The following is an 18,389-nucleotide window of genomic DNA, read 5'->3' as shown; positions in this document are numbered from 1 at the left end:
TTTTTTTTTAAAAACTTAGTTTGAGCTATGACACAGGCAAACCTGAGCTTCGCACCATTTGCGATAAGGAAATTAACGACTATAATTACAAGCAAACAAAAAAAACAAATCAAAAAATGAGGAGGTTTTTTAAAAAAAATTATTGTCAAAAAAGATATTAAAACTGCAAAAAGAAACGAATGATTCCTGGAACAAATATACGTGCACCATTAAAAACTTAACAAAATAATCTAAAATAATCAAAAATTTTAAATTTCCACAAAAAAAAAATTAAATCCCGAGTGGAATCGAACTTCCAGGATTTGTCGTCTCAAGTATGGGTAAAACCACTGCACCAAATACTTGGAACACTCCTTAATTTTATACAGAAAACAACTTCCAAAGTTTTTCGGCAAAACTTCTCGGAACTCAATTACTTGCTCAAAACCGGAATACAATGAAATGGTTATTAATTTAAACAAAAATGACTAACATGCAAGCAGACAAACTAAAGTCTGACAAATATTTTTTGACGCGCATACAATTTTCCGTTTCGAAAAAAAAACATTTACTGGCCATATTCGAACCAATGACCTTTGTCTTTATAGGAATATGCGTAAGCTCTTCACCACATGCGCGAATTATCATCTGATTTTTGATTTTATATGAACCAAAGGTATAACGATTCAAATGATTATGTTAAAGTAGTTGTTAACCCGAAGATTATCTTCACTATAAAAACATCGATAACATAGCATGCCACTCAAGCAATAGCGAGTAAAAGTAAGCACAAATCTATTTCTGTGAAAAGAAAAAAAATTATATATTTTATCGTTTTAACTTATTGTTTTCAATTTGTTTTACAGAGGCGAAGCTGTGTTTTGCAAACACTAGCGGGAACACGAAAAAACGCAGCTCTATAAAGCGCAATAACAAAAAGAAGAAATATGTCTTGCAATAGTGAAAATTCGGCTACGCTTCACAGTTATTTCTGTGAAAAGAAAAAAAATTATATATTTTATCGTTTAAACTTATTGTTTTCAATTTGTTTTTCAGAGGCAAAGCTGTGCTTTGCAAACACTAGCGGGAACCTGAATAAACGCAGCTCTATAAAGCGCAATAACAAAAAAAAGAAAAATGTCTTGCAATAGTGAAAATTCGGCTACGTCTCGGATTCGATCTCCGACGTAGAGATTATGAGTCTCACGCATTAGCCACTCAGCCACCAACGCTTATTAAATTACAAACACATTCCACAAATAAAGCGAACAACAGATGCTATGAAATTTCCAATGCTACAGATCGTAATTATAGCAAAATTACCATCAAATAAGTGAAAACATTTAATGAACAAGTTAGGTGAGGGAAAAAAAGAAGGTTCGTACTAATACACCAACGCTCGCAAGCTTGCCAATGTAGAAAAGTGTCTGAGAAGTTGATTTTACGCTTATGAACATGAATTGTCAAAATTGAGTCTTTATAAAATACCGAACTTTACTAAAACTTGTAGAAAAAAACGTTCGATAAATAAACTGACATAAGTAAGGCCGACATCCAATAAATTGAAAAAATCCGAAATTTTTTCAAAAAAAAAACAATCACAAGACTTGCAGTAATACTTAAAAATCAATTACAATCGCTGATTAAATACTACATGTAAGATGTAGGTGGTACATTACAAGAAACTTAGAAATTGTAAATTCCTAAATTGAACATAACGGGAACAAAGTTATTTAGGGGCAAAAACTCTATTACTCGGTTGCAATACCCATGGTTGTCGCAAGGGCACTAAACATCTGTTGGTTTCGCCGAAAAAAGCATATTGTTTTCATATTTCGCTGAACTTGGAGGAACAACAAAACGTTCAAAAACAAACATTCTCACCTAGTCCAGTCAAATTCATTCACGTTGCTCACTCCTCCCTTGATCAAGCCATGCAGAATATCCCTCGAGTGTACAGACACAGTCAACAGAGCCTCAATTGCAAATCTGTGATGTATGGACAGAGGCTGGGACACTAGTTGGGTCAATTGAGTCAGCTGGTCCACTAGGGTGCTGCAGTAGACATTCAGGGCCGTCTGGGGGGCGGGGGAGTTGAGAGACTCTTCGACCGCGTTGCAGAACAACAGTTGGAACTAAACATGATATGCTCTACAATTACTACAGAACGGAAATCAATTTAAAATACTGGTTTCTACGTTTTTTCACCGGCAAGTAATTTGATTTTTCAAGGCCTCCTTCACACTTTTAAAAAAAATTGCTGCAATTTTTACGGTACCACGAGTAATTTTTAGATGAAGATTATCGATAAAGTACAAATCGAAAAATTTCCAGCAAAAATGATGGACAGCTTGCAACTAAAAAATAAGTAAAAAACTTACCACAGCAAGTACGACCTGTCCGGGGTTCTTGACCACCCACTGAGTGAGTTCCATCTCCCCATAGCCTTTGAGTCCCTGTCTGGTGTGTTTCCTCACAGCCTCCAACATGCCACTCTCCACACTTCCCAGCCACGTCTCCACTGCCCCACGCACTCGGATGGACTTGGTCAGGTTCAACACTTCGCCTAAGGAAAAAGGGTGGTATAGAAACCAGCCAAAAATACGTAATTTTTATATAAGAGTTATGTAAAAATTATATAACAGTTTAAAAAATCATGCACAATTCGATCATATAGCGTAACTTTTCGGCTGGATTGAGCACTCTCCGCTTTTTCGGTGGGTTTATACTTTTTTTACACTGGTTCGGTTGGTTTATACTTCGGCTGGAAAAAAACTCGGTCAGTCTATTTCTATTATATTATCCGGATTTTGTCGACTAGGGGTAGTGATATACTAAATTACTGATTGCAATTATGCATAGTTTGTATGGTATGTTCGACATTGAATGCTAGATGTTGTGGGTCGACGCTGATCTTTGTTTCGTTACCTGATGTTCGGTTTAATGATTAAAGAAACTTCAGTTCATCTATTTTTTATATAGTTCTGTATGGTCGCTGTGAGAATAGCAGAAGAGAGAGTAATTACTCAAACGCCTTTTGTCATAACTCCAATCATATTAAACTGGTTAACATGTTGGCAGTGAAGTGCGCAGAAATTTTTTTAGGGGGCAGTTTTTCGAAAATTTTTAAAAATTTTGCGGACCTTTTTTTAGGTCGATTAATTTGATTGTATAAGCTCTCGAAAAATACTATGGTGATCCTATTTCCTCCAGGCAAATTTTTCAAAAATCAGGCAAAAAATGGTCTTTTTGGGCACTTTTTGGAAAATTTTGACCAAAAAATTACGTTTTTTTCGGCGCGCGTTCTCCCCCTCCCCCCAAAAAAAATTGAGGTTGGTCGGCCAAACATGGATGTCGTAAAGTTATACAAACATGGATGTCCTAAAGTTATGCTAGTTGGCCAATTGAAGATAAGCCCCAACTCAAAGCTGTTTTTACCAACAGTAATGGTAGTCTTTCTAACCAGGGTAGAGATCTCATGTAAAATAACCTGATTGTCTTATGATTGATTCAGATTTTTGCGCAGTTTCTTCGTTGATTTTAGTTTTCGAGATCTCAGCAATAAGCTCTACTTCAATGCTAAATTGTAGGAAAGATTGCATATCGACGTTTCGTATCCTCAAACTCTAATTACTTTAGTAGAAGTCCTTTGAATTCTGCTGATCTTAACCGACCCAAAAACGATTCCTTAAAATACAAGTTTTTTAGACGAGTGATTTGTTGAACTGAAACTTTTTCAGTATCGAGTAGTTTCACGAACACTTTTTAAAAAAGTTGAGCTCAGAAACGTTTTGACTGTAACTTTTTGAGAACAAGTTTGCAAATTCGGCAACAACGACACGTTCTCTGTCTGCAGTGAAAATGCACTTTATTGTAGATGTCAGTGAACACGATCTCTTAAAGGCTGCAAGCAAAATTAAACTTCTCAACTTCAAGATTGCTGGTCCTCTTTTTGTCTGCGGATTTTGTTCCTTATACAGTTTCTGTTATTTAAAATGTCTAAGCATGCAATTATACGGAAAGCAGTCAGCCAGATAAATGGTGCCTCAAGATGGTTCATAGTTCCAAAGAACTGTAGACGTATAAAAATAATTATAGATAATAAATCAAATATTCCACCTCTAGCTTTTAATTGTTCATATACAAGTTCAGTAACAAACAAAAATGCGGAATCCACTTACAATTTGCGGAATCCGCTTACATTTGCAGATTCCGCAAACAAATTTTGCGGATTCCACTTACATTTGCGGATTTCACTTACCTTTTGCGGATTCCACTTACATTTCGCGGAATCCACTTGCAGTTGCGGAAACCAGAACAACTAGCTATATTTGCTTGTTGCGGAATGCGCAACAAAACAAATGTGCCGACAAAATTTACGTTACAGGTATATGTATGCGGAATCCACTGAAATTTTGTTTGTGGAATCCACTTAGATTTTGGATCATATTTTAAAACTTATCTCTGGAATCCAGGAAAATACAGACACAAAATTGTGCTCCTATCCAGTGCACAGTTTGGCCTCGTAATGGTTGTAATCTCATGTATTATCATTAACTCATAAAGGTTTAGCCCGATTGAACAAAAAAAAATCCATCGAAAAGTTGTTGATAAATTTCGTTATAACAGCCTCAGACACCAACGTAATAATTCAAACCTTCAGCAGATATCATCTGGGACACTGTGAACGTCTGCTTGTTCGCGGATGAAGTCATGTCCAGGGCCTTCACATTGCTGAAGCACTTGACCAAGTGGGGCTAAAAAGGAAAGTGTTTCTAGCCTGCCAAATCTATTTTCTGGATATCATCAAAAATAATTAAAAATTTTTGCAAAAACCAACTCTTGTCGTTTTGAAATTATCAAAACTATCACCACAATTTACTAATCAAACAATTTTACAACCCTAATAAAAATCTTTTCACTTCAATATTACCTGTACTGCGAATGGGTCCTTGGACTGCGCCAGAATATCCAGCAGTTCGTCATTGCTGAGGAAGTAGAAGCGAGGAAAAACCAGTCGCTTAGTCTCCAAGTAGTCCTGACAAAAAACGTAAATTTTGATAAAGAAATTAAAATTCAGAATTAAATTATTTAATCAGAACAGAAGTGCAGTTAAATTTGAGGAACTTAAGGAGAGGCTCTTACTAGAAACATTTTTGTGGCTAATTATATACAGTTGTTGCTCTATCATCAGAGCTAGAAAATTGCAAAAAAAAACAAATAATGAATCAACTGTGATTTGCACATAAGCCGACAGAGAAATCACTATCTAGCCATTGCGAATGGTTGTTCTGACCATTGAAAATAGAGAGGAATTTTGTATTCGAGTGTTTTACTTTTTTCTTTTTTTTTCACGCAAAATCAGGTACCACAAACAAGCATCGGACTGGGTTGAATGACATATCATTTTAAAGCCCTTCCAGTCGTGATTCGAACAACATTAAGAAATTCACAAAAAAAATTTTCCTAGTGTCGAGAAAAACCGGTTAGAAAATTTTGTTTTTTTTATCCAGTTTCGAGCGAGTGAGCAGAGCTACAGCTTATTTATGCTTTTTTGAAAATTTTTTTAACCATTGTTTTTAGTTTTTTTTAATAATTTTTCTACAAAAACTGTTTTTTCAATTTGTTTTACGATGACTGTCAAATATGCCTAAGTTCTACTTTTTCGTTCAGATCCTTTCATCACACCACACAGAAATAAGCGACACTAATTTGAAAAAAAAACTTTCGTATTTTTTCAGACTTTACGTGCACAGTAACCGGCAATCTTGTTAAAGTTCGAATATGTTTTTCAGTCGAAAATTAATTGTAAAAAATATCATGGGATCGAAAATTTTGTAACTTTTGAATATATAAGCAAATGAAAATTATCCAATTTAGAGTCAAAAAAGGAAAATTAAACTTGAAAACAATAAAACTTAGCGTTGTGGCGCATCGGTTGTGATGGTGCCCAGCAATAAAATGATTGCCGGTTCAAATCGCACACACGCTGTAATTTACAATGTGAGCTCGTGCAAGACAACCATAACTTTTAACTTTAAATAATTAACCTCGCGGCTATGCCTCTGGATGGTTAACTTTAGAAGGGCAAAATTTTCAGACCTCCAAACACTGCAGTATCTTTTCCAGGTTCCCGTTGCTGGTCTGCAGGATCTCAATTGTGCCTGGAATGGTGGCTGCCTGCAGTGCATTCGGTCTGTCCTCTGTGCGCCTCATGATGTCCTTGAAGTTCTTGTCTACCATCGAGAACAGTCTAGAAATAGAGCGAATGTTCTAGAAGAAGAAGGAAATCAGGACAATATGAAGCATATATATGTCAACCTCAAGGGTCTTTGAATTGGAACTAGAATCAAGCCAGCCATCCAAAAATCCAAGATTTGCTCCTACTCTACCATAGATATCACTGTGTAACATTTTCCAATCAAGAATCAATTTTAGTATAATACCAGTAATATCATATATTCCTGTGTTTCAAACAAAGAGTTAACCATCTCTGGGCAAATGTTCAAGCTAAATTTTTGAAACGCAAAAATGTTCCTTATTTGAAACTCAAACTAAAGTAATCTGCAAATTTTATCTCCCAGCCGATTAACATTAAGTTCTTCGGTATTTTTCAAGTCTGTAATTATCAAGTATTGGGACATGTTTTAATCCCAAACAGCCAAATTATGCACACGAAAAAGGACGCAGATTGCATATGAAAACTACCTCCACTCATTGGGCAGCTGCCTCTGGATGTCTGGAGTGTTGAATATCTGTTCCAGATACACCCAGTTCCTCTGACATGTCATCCACTCATCCAGTGCACGCGCGAACTGGATCAACTTCCTTTCCCACTCCTCGACTGAGTTCTTGATCGGCTCCACGAATCGAGATCCACGAATGGTGCCTGGAAAGTATTTGAAAATCAAAAACAAATCAGAACCGGATAAGTATGAAAATTTGCTAATTGTGACTTCCTATACAGAAGTAAGAGATTTCAACGCGGAGTAACAAAAACTCAGAAGTCTAACAGAATTCTTTTTTCTTTCAGAGTTTTTGTTACTCAACGTTCAGCGAGATGAAATTGAAAACAACTAATTGGCAGAATTGAATTAAGTCTAATTTCAAAAACTCTAAAATCAAACCAATTTTTTTGTTACTTTAGAGTTTTTGAAATTAGACTTATTTCAATTCTGCCAATCAGTTGTTTTCAGAATCAACTCGTTAATATTTAGGTCTCTATAATTCAGAATGTCGAAACCACCTTTTTCACTAATCGTCCAGAAAAATGAGCCAAATAATTACGGATTTCCTCGACAGGAGAAACAGAGATACAAACGGTTGTTCTCTAGAATTAAACTGTCCTTGTGTATAATTGCAAAACAAACTAAAAATTATACTGATAAATTGCGAATCTTTCCAGGAATCCCATTCATAAGTTTAATTCGACTGCTTCTATAATAATAATGGTTCCAAGACTGACCTATAGTGACCTGACACTCTTCTAATTGAGTCAGTATGTCATCTGCCCCTGCTAGCATCATGATGCCCTGCTGAGGGTGTGGCACTAGTCTGAACTCAGTGGCACCCCAGAGTTCAACTACTTTGTTCAGCATCTGTTCAAGCGTGGCTTCGTTTGTAGCTCTGGTGGAGATGTCACTGATGGCTTGTTTGTGCATCATGGCCTGCAGAAAAAAAAACATATTATCCAGAAATTTTCTCAAGTTCGTCAGTTTTCTGATTTTCCGAAAATATCATTTCTAATTACTTGACAAAATCGAACCGAATTCAAAATAACAAGAAAAGTAATACAATTCGAACACATTCCAAAAACGCTTCGTTTAATTTTTGGCAGTATTTACAAAAATCTTGCAAAAAAACTCGAAGATCTTTATGTTTTTTGTCTAATTGCACCATATTGAATTCCTGTGACAATAAGGATCACAAATGTGTCAACCTTGGTCTCCAGCAGATTCCCCAAAGTGAACGCGTATTCTGTGATGCTCGAACTGCCCACCAAGTCATAGATCAACCCCCAATGTCTCTCTCTCAAGTTGGGGTTCCTCAGGGCGGCTATGAGGGGCATGAGGGTCTTGAACCCAGACACTCGTTCACGCAGTTGGGGGAGGATCTCATTGGCTGGAAGACCTACAACAAAATATCATATCACCCAAAACATCATTCTTATTTTAAATATTTTTATTCATTACAACGTAAGCATATGTCAGTCATGCGCGTACAAACAATCACCGTGTTGAACCACGGGGTTCCCTTACAAAAAAAAAACGTTTTTAAACTTTATAAAAAACTGATTTTTCAATGAAAAGTTTCATGCCAGCAATTTATTCTAAAAAATAATCCTTTTGATCGCTAAAAAACTCAACAAAGTAAAAATTTAACAGCAAATTAAACACTAAGTTTAAATACTGAGCTTCAAATTCAATAAGGTACTTCGTCATGACCAAAAACAATGGATTCCGGTCATTATCAAAACAGGTGTAGCAGACTGTTGATATGGCTCTTGCCTTTTTCCAGCATGAATATAGTCTGGTTGAACTTGTTCACGTGTTTCTGGACAGCATCCACCACTATCTCCACGAAGGGTGTGTGGGTCCAGTCGAAGATCAACTCCCCCCACTCCTCTTGCGACTCCCACAACATCCTCCTAATAAGCAAAGGAAGATCAGGTGATTTAGTGGTCTTTAAAGGCTCGTTGAAACCATACATCAACGTAATTAAGGAACCACTTATAAGCTGTTTAGATCCTTTACGAAGAGCCACTGTTGATTACTTGATTGAAACTTACATGCAATATTCCTATTTGTGAACAGGGAAAACATATTTGCAATGAGGTTTTTTTTTGCCATTTAACAAATTTTATGAGAAAAAAGTAAAATGGCAGAAAAGAATTGTGAGGCTATTCTCATAGCCGAGGATTGGAAATGTTCTCTGAATCAACTTTTTAAACTGTCATTAATTGACTGACTTTCAAGCTTGTGACTATTGATTAAATAATTCAACTTTCGGCTATTCAGTCACTATAAAGATTTCCACAAAGTTTCCACTAGCCTGCTATTTTGGTCAAATTTGATTCCTTATGAATCGTAGATTGGAAAAGAGTAATGAACGCGAGTAAAAATTTTAAAAAAAACACTGACTTTTTTGAAAAAAATCTCAACTTTCAAATTTCAAAGAAAAAAATAGATACCCTTTAAGCTCTTTGAATTTTTAGAGCGATTTATGGTTGGCGCTTTTTTGATAACATTAGCCCAAATTAAGAAAACTAGATCAACAGGTAAAATTTTTATTCCGCTGGAAATCTAAAAATTAAATTCCACTTTCGAAACTAGTTTTTTCGAGCCATTTCCACGTATTTGGAGAGTACATCTGTAGTTATTAGAGTATTTTAGGAATTTTTCCTGGAAAAAAAACCAAAAAAATCACCAAGACTTATGAAAGAGTCTTCACTACGTTCATTACTCTTAAAATGATGTAATAAAAAACTAAACAAAACCAGAGCTTTCATATTCTAACAAAAAACGGCCGATGACCCCTTGATAACTATACGTTCATGTGTAGTTTATGCCGAAATGTTGGCAATATTGGTGGCCTTGAGCAATTCAATCGGTCAAAAAGTAAAGTATTTTAGATTAATTAGTTTTTAACACAGTTTTTATGAGTGGGAATTAGTGATAAACTGAAACTCGACGTCAGAATGAGCAATTTTAGGTTAATTGATTTCGTTCAGATTCGTTGACCGAAAAGGACCGAGTTGACCAAAAATTCTAATCATGCAAGTTCCATTTATGAAAATTTTTTTGTCATAAAATCCCATGGTTATTATATGAAATCTCTCTGATAAACATTTCTCCATACATGAAAGTTATTATTTTTCCGAGTTGCGCTAAAAATGTATGGGTTTTTGACTAAAATTAATAACCAAGGGTTATCTTGCATCAGAAAACTCACTGGTTGAGGCGAAGAATTCTCACAGTATGAGATAAGGTTTCATCATAGTTCACTCAGAAAATACTTTTAGTCGAAAATACTAGACAAAAATCGTGCCCGGATTGTTTTGACAAATTCTTACTATATCAAAGCATAAAATATCAAGGTTGGATTTGAATAAAAAATCAAAGTAAATTTAAATGTTAAATTTAGCCTGGACTACGTTATAAACAAAAATATGACATTAACGTTATAAACAAAAATATGACATTTTTGCATGCAATTTTTTTTCAAAAAATGTTCATTTGAGCATAAAAGTGTTATGGAGACAAAAAAAATTCTCTGAAAATTGGACATTTACTTATTTTTACTAACTTCGTATATGGAAATTGAATGATAAACGATTTTTCCATACCCTCTCTCATTGTACGGAATTAAATGGCAGACATTTTTCTTGTATAGAATTGTATGATAAGCATTTTTTTACGTGTATGTAGGTTTACCAGAGTATATTAGAAACAATTTGGCATTAACTATAATAATTGCATATTTACGCTAGAAACAATATGAGCTATCATAATGCACAAATTAGGGATTCACTCATAGGCTAAGTATGTTCAATCAAAAACTTTTTTTTAATTCTTGCTGATATTTCGCACAAAATTTCGGTTGTTTCGATCTACTTATATGCCAAAAAGGTCTTTTTTCCCTTACATTTTTTTAAAAACACTTACTGATATTTCGCACAAAATTGTGGTTGGTTAGATCCACTCTCAAGCATTGTCATCGCTTTTTAAAAATCGCTTTTTGCTTAAATAAATGCACCGCTTATTCACTAAAACCTTTTTAAGCATGTTTTGCTATCAGGGTTTTTCCATTATAGGAAAAAAAACTCAGAACAGACAGGTTTCCGATTTTCGAACTTCTAACAATTGCCATTTAACAAATTTTAATAGAAAAAAGTAAAATGGCAGAAAAGAATTGTGAGGCTATTCTCATAGCCGAGGATTGGAAATGTTCTCTGAATCAACTTTTTTAACTGTCATTAATTGACTGACTTTCAAGCTTGTGACTATTGATTAAATAACTCAACTTTCGGCTATTCAGTCACTATAAAAATTTCCACAAAGTTTCCACTAGCCTGCTATTTTGGTCAAATTTGATTCCTTATGAATCGTAGATTGGAAAAGAGTAATGAACGCGAGTAAAAATTTTAAAAAAAACACTGACTTTTTTGAAAAAAATCTCAACTTTCAAAATTCAAAGAAAAAAATAGATACCCTTTAAGCTCTTTGAATTTTTAGAGCGATTTATGGTTGGCGCTTTTTTGATAACATTAGCCCAAATTAAGAAAACTAGATCAACAGGTAAAATTTTTATTCCGCTGGAAATCTAAAAATTAAATTCCACTTTCGAAACTAGTTTTTTCGAGCCATTTCCACGTATTTGGAGAGTACATCTGTAGTTATTAGAGTATTTTAGGACTTTTTCCTGGAAAAAAACCAAAAAAATCACCAAGACTTATGAAAAAGTCTTCACTACGTTCATTACTCTTAAAATGATGTAATAAAAAACTAAACAAAACCAGAGCTTTCATATTCTAACAAAAAAACGGCCGATGACCCCTTGATAACTATACGTTCATGTGTAGTTTATGCCGAAATGTTGGCAATATTGGTGGCCTTGAGCAATTCAATCGGTCAAAAAGTAAAGTATTTTAGATTAATTAGTTTTTAACACAGTTTTTATGAGTGGGAATTAGTGATAAACTGAAACTCGACGTCAGAATGAGCAATTTTAGGTTAATTGATTTCGTTCAGATTCGTTGACCGGAAAGGACCGAGTTGACCAAAAATTCTAATCATGCAAGTTCCATTTATGAAAATTTTTTTGTCATAAAATCCCATGGTTATTATATGAAATCTCTCTGATAAACATTTCTCCATACATGAAAGTTATTATTTTTCCGAGTTGCGCTAAAAATGTATGGGTTTTTGACTAAAAACAATAACCAAGGGTTCTCTTGCATCAGAAAACTCACTGGTTGAGGCGAAGAATTCTCACAGTATGAGATAAGGTTTCATCATAGTTCACTCAGAAAATGCTTTTAGTCGAAAATACTAGACAAAAATCGTGCCCGGATTGTTTTGACAAATTCTTACTATATCAAAGCATAAAATATCATGGTTGGATTTGAATAAAAAATCAAAGTAAATTTAAATGTTAAATTTAGCCTGGACTACGTTATAAACAAAAATATGACATTTTTGCATGCAATTTTTTTTCAAAAAATGTTCATTTGAGCATAAAAGTGTTATGGAGACAAAAACAATTCTCTGAAAATTGGACATTTACTTATTTTTACTAACTTCGTATATGGAAATTGAATGATAAACGATTTTTCCATACCCTCTCTCATTGTACGGAATTAAATGGCAGACATTTTTCTTGTATAGAATCGTATGATAAGCATTTTTTTACGTGTATGTAGGTTTACCAGAGTATATTAGAAACAATTTGGCATTAACTATAATAATTGCATATTTACGCTAGAAACAATATTAGCTATCATAATGCACAAATTAGGGATTCACTCATAGGCTAAGTATGTTCAATCAAAAACTTTTTTTTAATTCTTGCTGATATTTCGCACAAAATTTCGGTTGTTTCGATCTACTTATATGCCAAAAAGGTCTTTTTTTCCCTAACATTTTTTTAAAAACGCTTACTGATATTTCGCACAAAATTGTGGTTTTACTGATATTTCGCACAAAATTGTGGTTGGTTAGATCCACTCTCAAGCATTGTCATCGCTTTTTAAAAATCGCTTTTTGCTTAAATAAATGCACCGCTTATTCACTAAAACCTTTTTAAGCATGTTTTGCTATCAGGGTTTTTCCATTATAGGAAAAAAAACTCAGAACAGACAGGTTTCCGATTTTCGAACTTACGTGCTATCATTTTTAGTAAAATGCGGGAAGTTGGAAAATTCAAACCGCATTTCCCCTTTGTTAATGCGTTGGAAAATTTGCGATCACTTTTGCTGATTTCACTTACACTCCTTGGTCGTCCGCTTTTCTTACCACTGAGCCTTTAAACGGGACAAAACTCTGCTCATAAGCCAAGTATGTCCTACTTCTCAAACAAACTTTTTAAAATCTCTTTCTGATATTTCGCACAAAATTGCTGTTTTTTTTACCTGAGGGTAAGATCTCTCTCTATCTCGTTCAGTTCCGACTGGACTGTCTGTGCACTCACTTCAGAAGAGTAGGCACTCACATGACCATCGCTGAAACAAACATCAATAAGTAATTTGTTCAACAACTGTAGATTTCATTCAATCAAATGAAACTCGTAGAGTGATCAGACGTTTGTTCAATAAATGGACAACCATTGAATGATAATACAAATCATATCACAAATATCAACATAAAAAAAGACCAGAAGAAAGAGCACTAACAATCAGACACCATAAATTTCAAAGGAAACTTTTCATAAATTTCAAACAAAATTTACTAAGACCATTTATCGCAGGAACATTTTGTTTTTGCTTTTTAAAAACTTTAATAGACAAATGAAATATTTTGTTTGGTTTGAATGATTAAAAGTTGCCAAATTTGAAACAAAGTTATTATTTGATTTAATAGACAAAAGAGACATTGAACAGGCGTAAATTTTTAATAAAAAAGGATAATCGGTTGCTGAATGATTAACATATAATGTTCCGACCACAAAAATTTCACTAGAACGAATAGAAAAAAGAGCGATTTTGAAAATCGATCAAAATCAACAGTTTGGATTTTATTTAAAAAAAATTCGAAATGTTTTTATTTATTTTTTTTGAGGGAGCGGATTTAATTCGATAAAATATGGGGAAAAACCCTAGGATTATACCTGACATATCATTGAAAATGAAGTAGAATTAAATTGGAAGTTCCTTCTTTTTCACATTCTTTTGCGTGAAGTACAAATTTTTCTCGACACAGACAATTTAAAAAAAGTTAAAATCCGAAGAATCACTCACATGACTGCAAGGGCTTTAACACGATATCACACTTGATCCCTACAAAATTCAATTGGGGATATCGACTCAGGAAAAAAAATACAGGGGCGTTCTGAACAAGAATTTTAAATAGAGGTTGAACACATATCAGCTCAAAAAAGTTTGAACATTCGAATAACACGGTTGCAGTTGCAGTCTTAGAACAAACCTCTCACCTTGTTAACAACGCCAATAGATAGCTAAAAATTTCACAAATGAAGTGAGTTCTCAGTTTTCTCACTTTCTATATTATATAAAGGTTCACCATTCTGCAAATGTAATCTGAAGCCACAAGATGAAATTGGAGGGTGAATTTGATTAAAAAAATGAAAAAAAAAATTCAAAAAGTTAGAAATCGTACGTAATTATTAGAAATTACCGCATTATTTCATAATTCGGTTTCGTTACAACAAAGTTATAGTTTGACCTTTATATTTGAAAAGATGCAGTTCTCAGCAAAAAAACAAGCAGAAAATCTTTATTTAAAAAAAAATGGAGTTCACGTCCTGACATTAAGCCTCCTAAAAATTCCTAGTAACTATTTAAAATGGTACAAATTTTAGTCAATGCATTTTTAAAGGCTTTATTCTATTTACTAATTGAGCTAAAAGAGAGTCTCACTCCGCGTTTTTCTTCTTGGAGGAGAGGGTGGATCCGAATCTCTCCTGGTAGCTGGAGTAGCTCCTCGCAGCACCCGTCAACTTCTCAATCTCCTCTGTCAGAAGTCTACAAACAGAACATATCAAAAAGTAAAGCACAAAAATTGAATTCTAATAGCTATTGGCCAGTTTTGGCTCGATATGAGAATAAAACAAGACTGCTGGAATCAGACTGAAGCTCCAAGTCCTTCTAACTTCGAATCAAGAACATAAAAAATTCAGTTGTTGAGTCAATCGGTCAGAAAAATCTACACAGAGTTATCCTTGCACAAATTTCTTCAATAAATAGTCAGTTCATAGTCATCAAATCATCTGAAATATATTATCTGAAAATTATTAGTCGTCTGAAATATAGTAACTGTGATGCCTTATTTTGTGTGGGAAACAACACGCCCAAAAACAACGTTCTTCCCCACTCGTGGTCAGAACAAAAAACAACCATTTTCAAAAAAAAACTGCTCGTATCAGGGCGAAGCCCTGAATATTCCGACTGCCTTTTAAGGTTTATGAAGCAGTAAGTAGTATTGTATCGTGTCCCGGATCCTAAGGGGGGGTCCTTCCTAAGGGGGGGGTCCTCACGTAAAGCAAAATCCTAGGAAAGGGGTCCTTAATTTTTTGGAGGACCCCTATCCTAGGATTTTGTAAATGATCGCAAGTTCCCACCCCTAAAGTAAAAGACCCCCTCCTTAGGATCTTGTTAAGCTGAGCTCAACAACCGGGACGCGATACAATAATTCCTTCTAATTCCTTTGAAAGCGGTCCCTTTTCCCGCGATAATTAAAATTAATCGTCCTAATTCCTGAACTTTTCTTTTTTCGTCCTAGTTTCATGTGGATATCATTTCCTGGCTTTCTTTCTTTTCGTCAAAGATTTGTCATGCTATTAAAGTTTATTATTCAAAACAAGCCTAAGGATTTCACACATTTGTTTGAATTAACACTTGGTTTGTGTCTACTAGTTTATTTGCCTGAAGCTATTTATGTTAAAACAGTGATTGAGCTCAATACGAGTATTTTATTAGTTGTAAATTGGTAAAAACCAAAACATATACAAGTCGAAGTATAAAAAGGACGAAGAGTAAAAATCATCTGAAAATATATGTTTCAGACTTTAATGTTTATTGTTTTGGTTTTCTTTGCGGTGTTTTTTAGATGGTCGTTCTTCTGAAGCTTCAGATAAAATAAATGGGTTTTTTATAGGGGGACGTTCACGGACTCGGCTACTAGAAGCTTCTTCTTCTTCTTGCAGCTCTGCTTCTGAGTAGGGCCGCTGTAAAAATCCCCAATCCGGGAGTGTAAAATCGGGAGAACTGTTATCAGTTTCATTGTATGAGTTGGCCCACTCGGTGTCCATGTAAATGTCTTCTAGAAAAGCATTTTCTTCAGCGGCTTTATGGCCAAAGGGCACTGTCGAAATTCCGTCGAAAAGTAGAAAACGTTTTGAGTCGAATGGTGATAATGCAAGTTTGTTTTGTTTCACTGTCATATTGGTGTGACCTTTCGAAACTATATTATAGTTGTATACTCTCATTGTTTTTCCAGTGAATAATGTGTCCCTGAAGGTTTGGTGGACCAGTTCTCTCTGTGCACTCCGTTTAATTCCTTTGGCACTCAATTTTTGAGTGCCTTCTAAACAATAGCAAAATTATTATTCTTTTCTACAACGTTGGGGATAGCTTCATTTCACTTCAGCAACTCAATTTATACCGAACAAAATTTGATTCATTTTACCAAAAAAGAGCAGAAGACTCTAAATTATGATTAAAAAAGAGGAAACAAGAGGGAATATGTTGTCAGATAAATCAACGTTTAGGCAACATTGTATAATGTTGCCTAAATCAGCTAAATGCCCATAGTTTAATGCAACAAATTAAGGGGTGTAGGTAGGTTGGTGGTGGTATTTTTGTTCTGTAAAAGGTAGGAATGGGGGGTGGAAGGGTGGCTTAAATTTTATTTACCATTAAGGACGACCGAATATAGTTTCGGTTTTAGGGCGATGAATTCTCTGATCGGCTTCCCACCAGTCTCGTCTTTGAACTTCAGCACAACTTTCTTGTTGGTATCCTCGAACAAGAAATGGTCCTTATCGTAATTTGAAAAGTCGAAATCAGCTTTTATTTTCTCCAAGTCTCGGTAAACGTCATCAGTTTTTATGGCGTAAATAAAACTATCCGTGTCGGAGTAAAGGAGTTCCAAGTTTAGATTTGGTTTCATTTTTTGATAGTGAAACTGAAACATGAAACGCTTGGCGAGGTCTAGGATGGTCGCACCAACTATCATAGGTTTATCCCACAATATTTTTGTTACTGAAAAGCTAATTGTGGCTAATTGATCGTCAATGATTTGAAAGCTTTTCATTGTGCTCAGAGCTGTTTTTTGTAAAAGTTCTCTCTCATTCCTTACAATCTCCAGCTTCTTTCTTCCTAACTTAGACTCCATTGTCTTACCGAAAGCTGAATTAACAATTAGCTTGTAGAAGTTCTCCTGGAATTTATTTACCGCGGCTTTTCGTAGGCGGGTGTTGAGGTCGACAAAGGGTGCCATCCAGTGACTTTGGCGGAACTGAAGAACTTTTCCGAGGTGAGTTATTTTCATTCCTAGCTCATGGTACAATTTTAGGGTAAGGTAGTGCAAAACATAACCTTCTTTAGGATGCAAGGTCTGTAGAAGCTTTGGCACTTTTGGCAGTGTGGTGATTCCCAATTTTCCCAACATGTCGACTTGCTCGTTGCTCATTGCACCGATGTCCACTACTTCACGAGAGGGGGCAAGGGGGTAATCAGCAAAGAAGTCGTGAAGCTCTTCGGGTATGGTTAAATTGACTTCAACTATATAACCCCATTCTGATGTTTCGCTGGTGAGCAGTATGTCTGCCAGACTTTTTTCAACTATTGAAAAATCGTTTAAGGGCAAAGGGCAGTGTTTCATTATCCCCCCGTACAAATTGTTTGCATCAATATTGAGGATGTAGCTTGATGGTTCTGAGGGCGAAAAATCGTCGAGGTATTTATTGTTTGCTTTGTAAAATCGGCGCGCGTAAATCGACGACATGCCTCCTCGTATCATTCGCTGCACAAGGTCTAGATGTTCACGGTCCGTTAAGAGTTTCAGTTCGGGCTTACAAACTTTTAGAAAGGCGTCCCCGGAAAGGTTACTTGCCGTGAAGTAACAGGCGCAATCCAGCCCGTATGTTTGATAGCAAACTTCACGAAAAGCTTCGAAAACGGAAGCAAGCAATAGCACATCTGTAGTCAAGTACAAGTCGTGGTAATCACCAAGTGAGCCACACTTCAGTTCGGTGAAAACTTTAAGGGCATGATTGTACTCGCTTCTTGAAACACTCACATCCCCTCCTGTTAGACTATTTTTCCACATTGCTCGTGGGGGAAGGCGAGTTTCTCGGAATTTTTCGAATGAGTTGAAGTATGAGTAGGGGTAATGCCCTTTCTGTTTCAACAGACTGACTTTTTCACGTGAGTGGCCGAGTTTTTCAAAATAGTTCTCCAGCAGAAAAAACTTTTCGTTGGGCAAATTATCGACAAGTTTTGCCAACGATGCCAGCATGAACCTATACGAATCGATGAATCTCAGATTTTCGTAGAGTTTTTTGATTTTTCCGTTTTTGTCCGTGTACGTTTTTATGTAGACTGAGATTGTCAAGGATATATATTTTTCTTCAGATGCGGGTATTACGGAAAAAGTGTTTTCCGAATCGCTTTTTGCCAGCGCTTTGATTATAAAGTGTAAATCATAATTTGACAAATTATGAGCTACCACTGG

General features: G+C 35.2%; 1 protein-coding gene across 4 annotated transcripts in view; it reads right to left on the bottom strand.

The window, feature by feature from the left end:
* The window catches only part of LOC134855667 (dynein axonemal heavy chain 6-like), a 125,384-nt gene that overhangs the window by 66,914 nt on the left and 40,081 nt on the right, over positions 1-18,389 (bottom strand). For 3 of the 4 annotated variants that reach the window (XM_063872235.1, XM_063872238.1, XM_063872237.1), the window contains exons 12-23: positions 14,573-14,677; positions 14,128-14,151; positions 13,109-13,198; positions 8,487-8,626; positions 7,919-8,109; positions 7,445-7,646; positions 6,688-6,868; positions 6,082-6,232; positions 4,913-5,017; positions 4,637-4,736; positions 2,361-2,545; positions 1,864-2,114 (exon numbers count right to left, since the gene is read on the bottom strand). In XM_063872235.1, the coding sequence (XP_063728305.1) occupies positions 1,864-2,114; positions 2,361-2,545; positions 4,637-4,736; positions 4,913-5,017; positions 6,082-6,232; positions 6,688-6,868; positions 7,445-7,646; positions 7,919-8,109; positions 8,487-8,626; positions 13,109-13,198; positions 14,128-14,151; positions 14,573-14,677 (1,725 nt within the window). The remainder of the gene's footprint in view (positions 1-1,863; positions 2,115-2,360; positions 2,546-4,636; positions 4,737-4,912; positions 5,018-6,081; positions 6,233-6,687; positions 6,869-7,444; positions 7,647-7,918; positions 8,110-8,486; positions 8,627-13,108; positions 13,199-14,127; positions 14,152-14,572; positions 14,678-18,389) is intronic. The other variant, XM_063872236.1, reaches the window with a different exon arrangement.

Source organism: Symsagittifera roscoffensis, chromosome 10 (genome assembly GCF_963678635.1).
Source record: "Symsagittifera roscoffensis chromosome 10, txSymRosc1.1, whole genome shotgun sequence".
Taxonomy (NCBI): Eukaryota; Metazoa; Xenacoelomorpha; order Acoela; family Convolutidae; genus Symsagittifera; species Symsagittifera roscoffensis.
The sequence above is the reverse complement of the archived record's forward strand: the minus strand, read 5'-3'. Positions and strand labels throughout refer to the sequence as shown.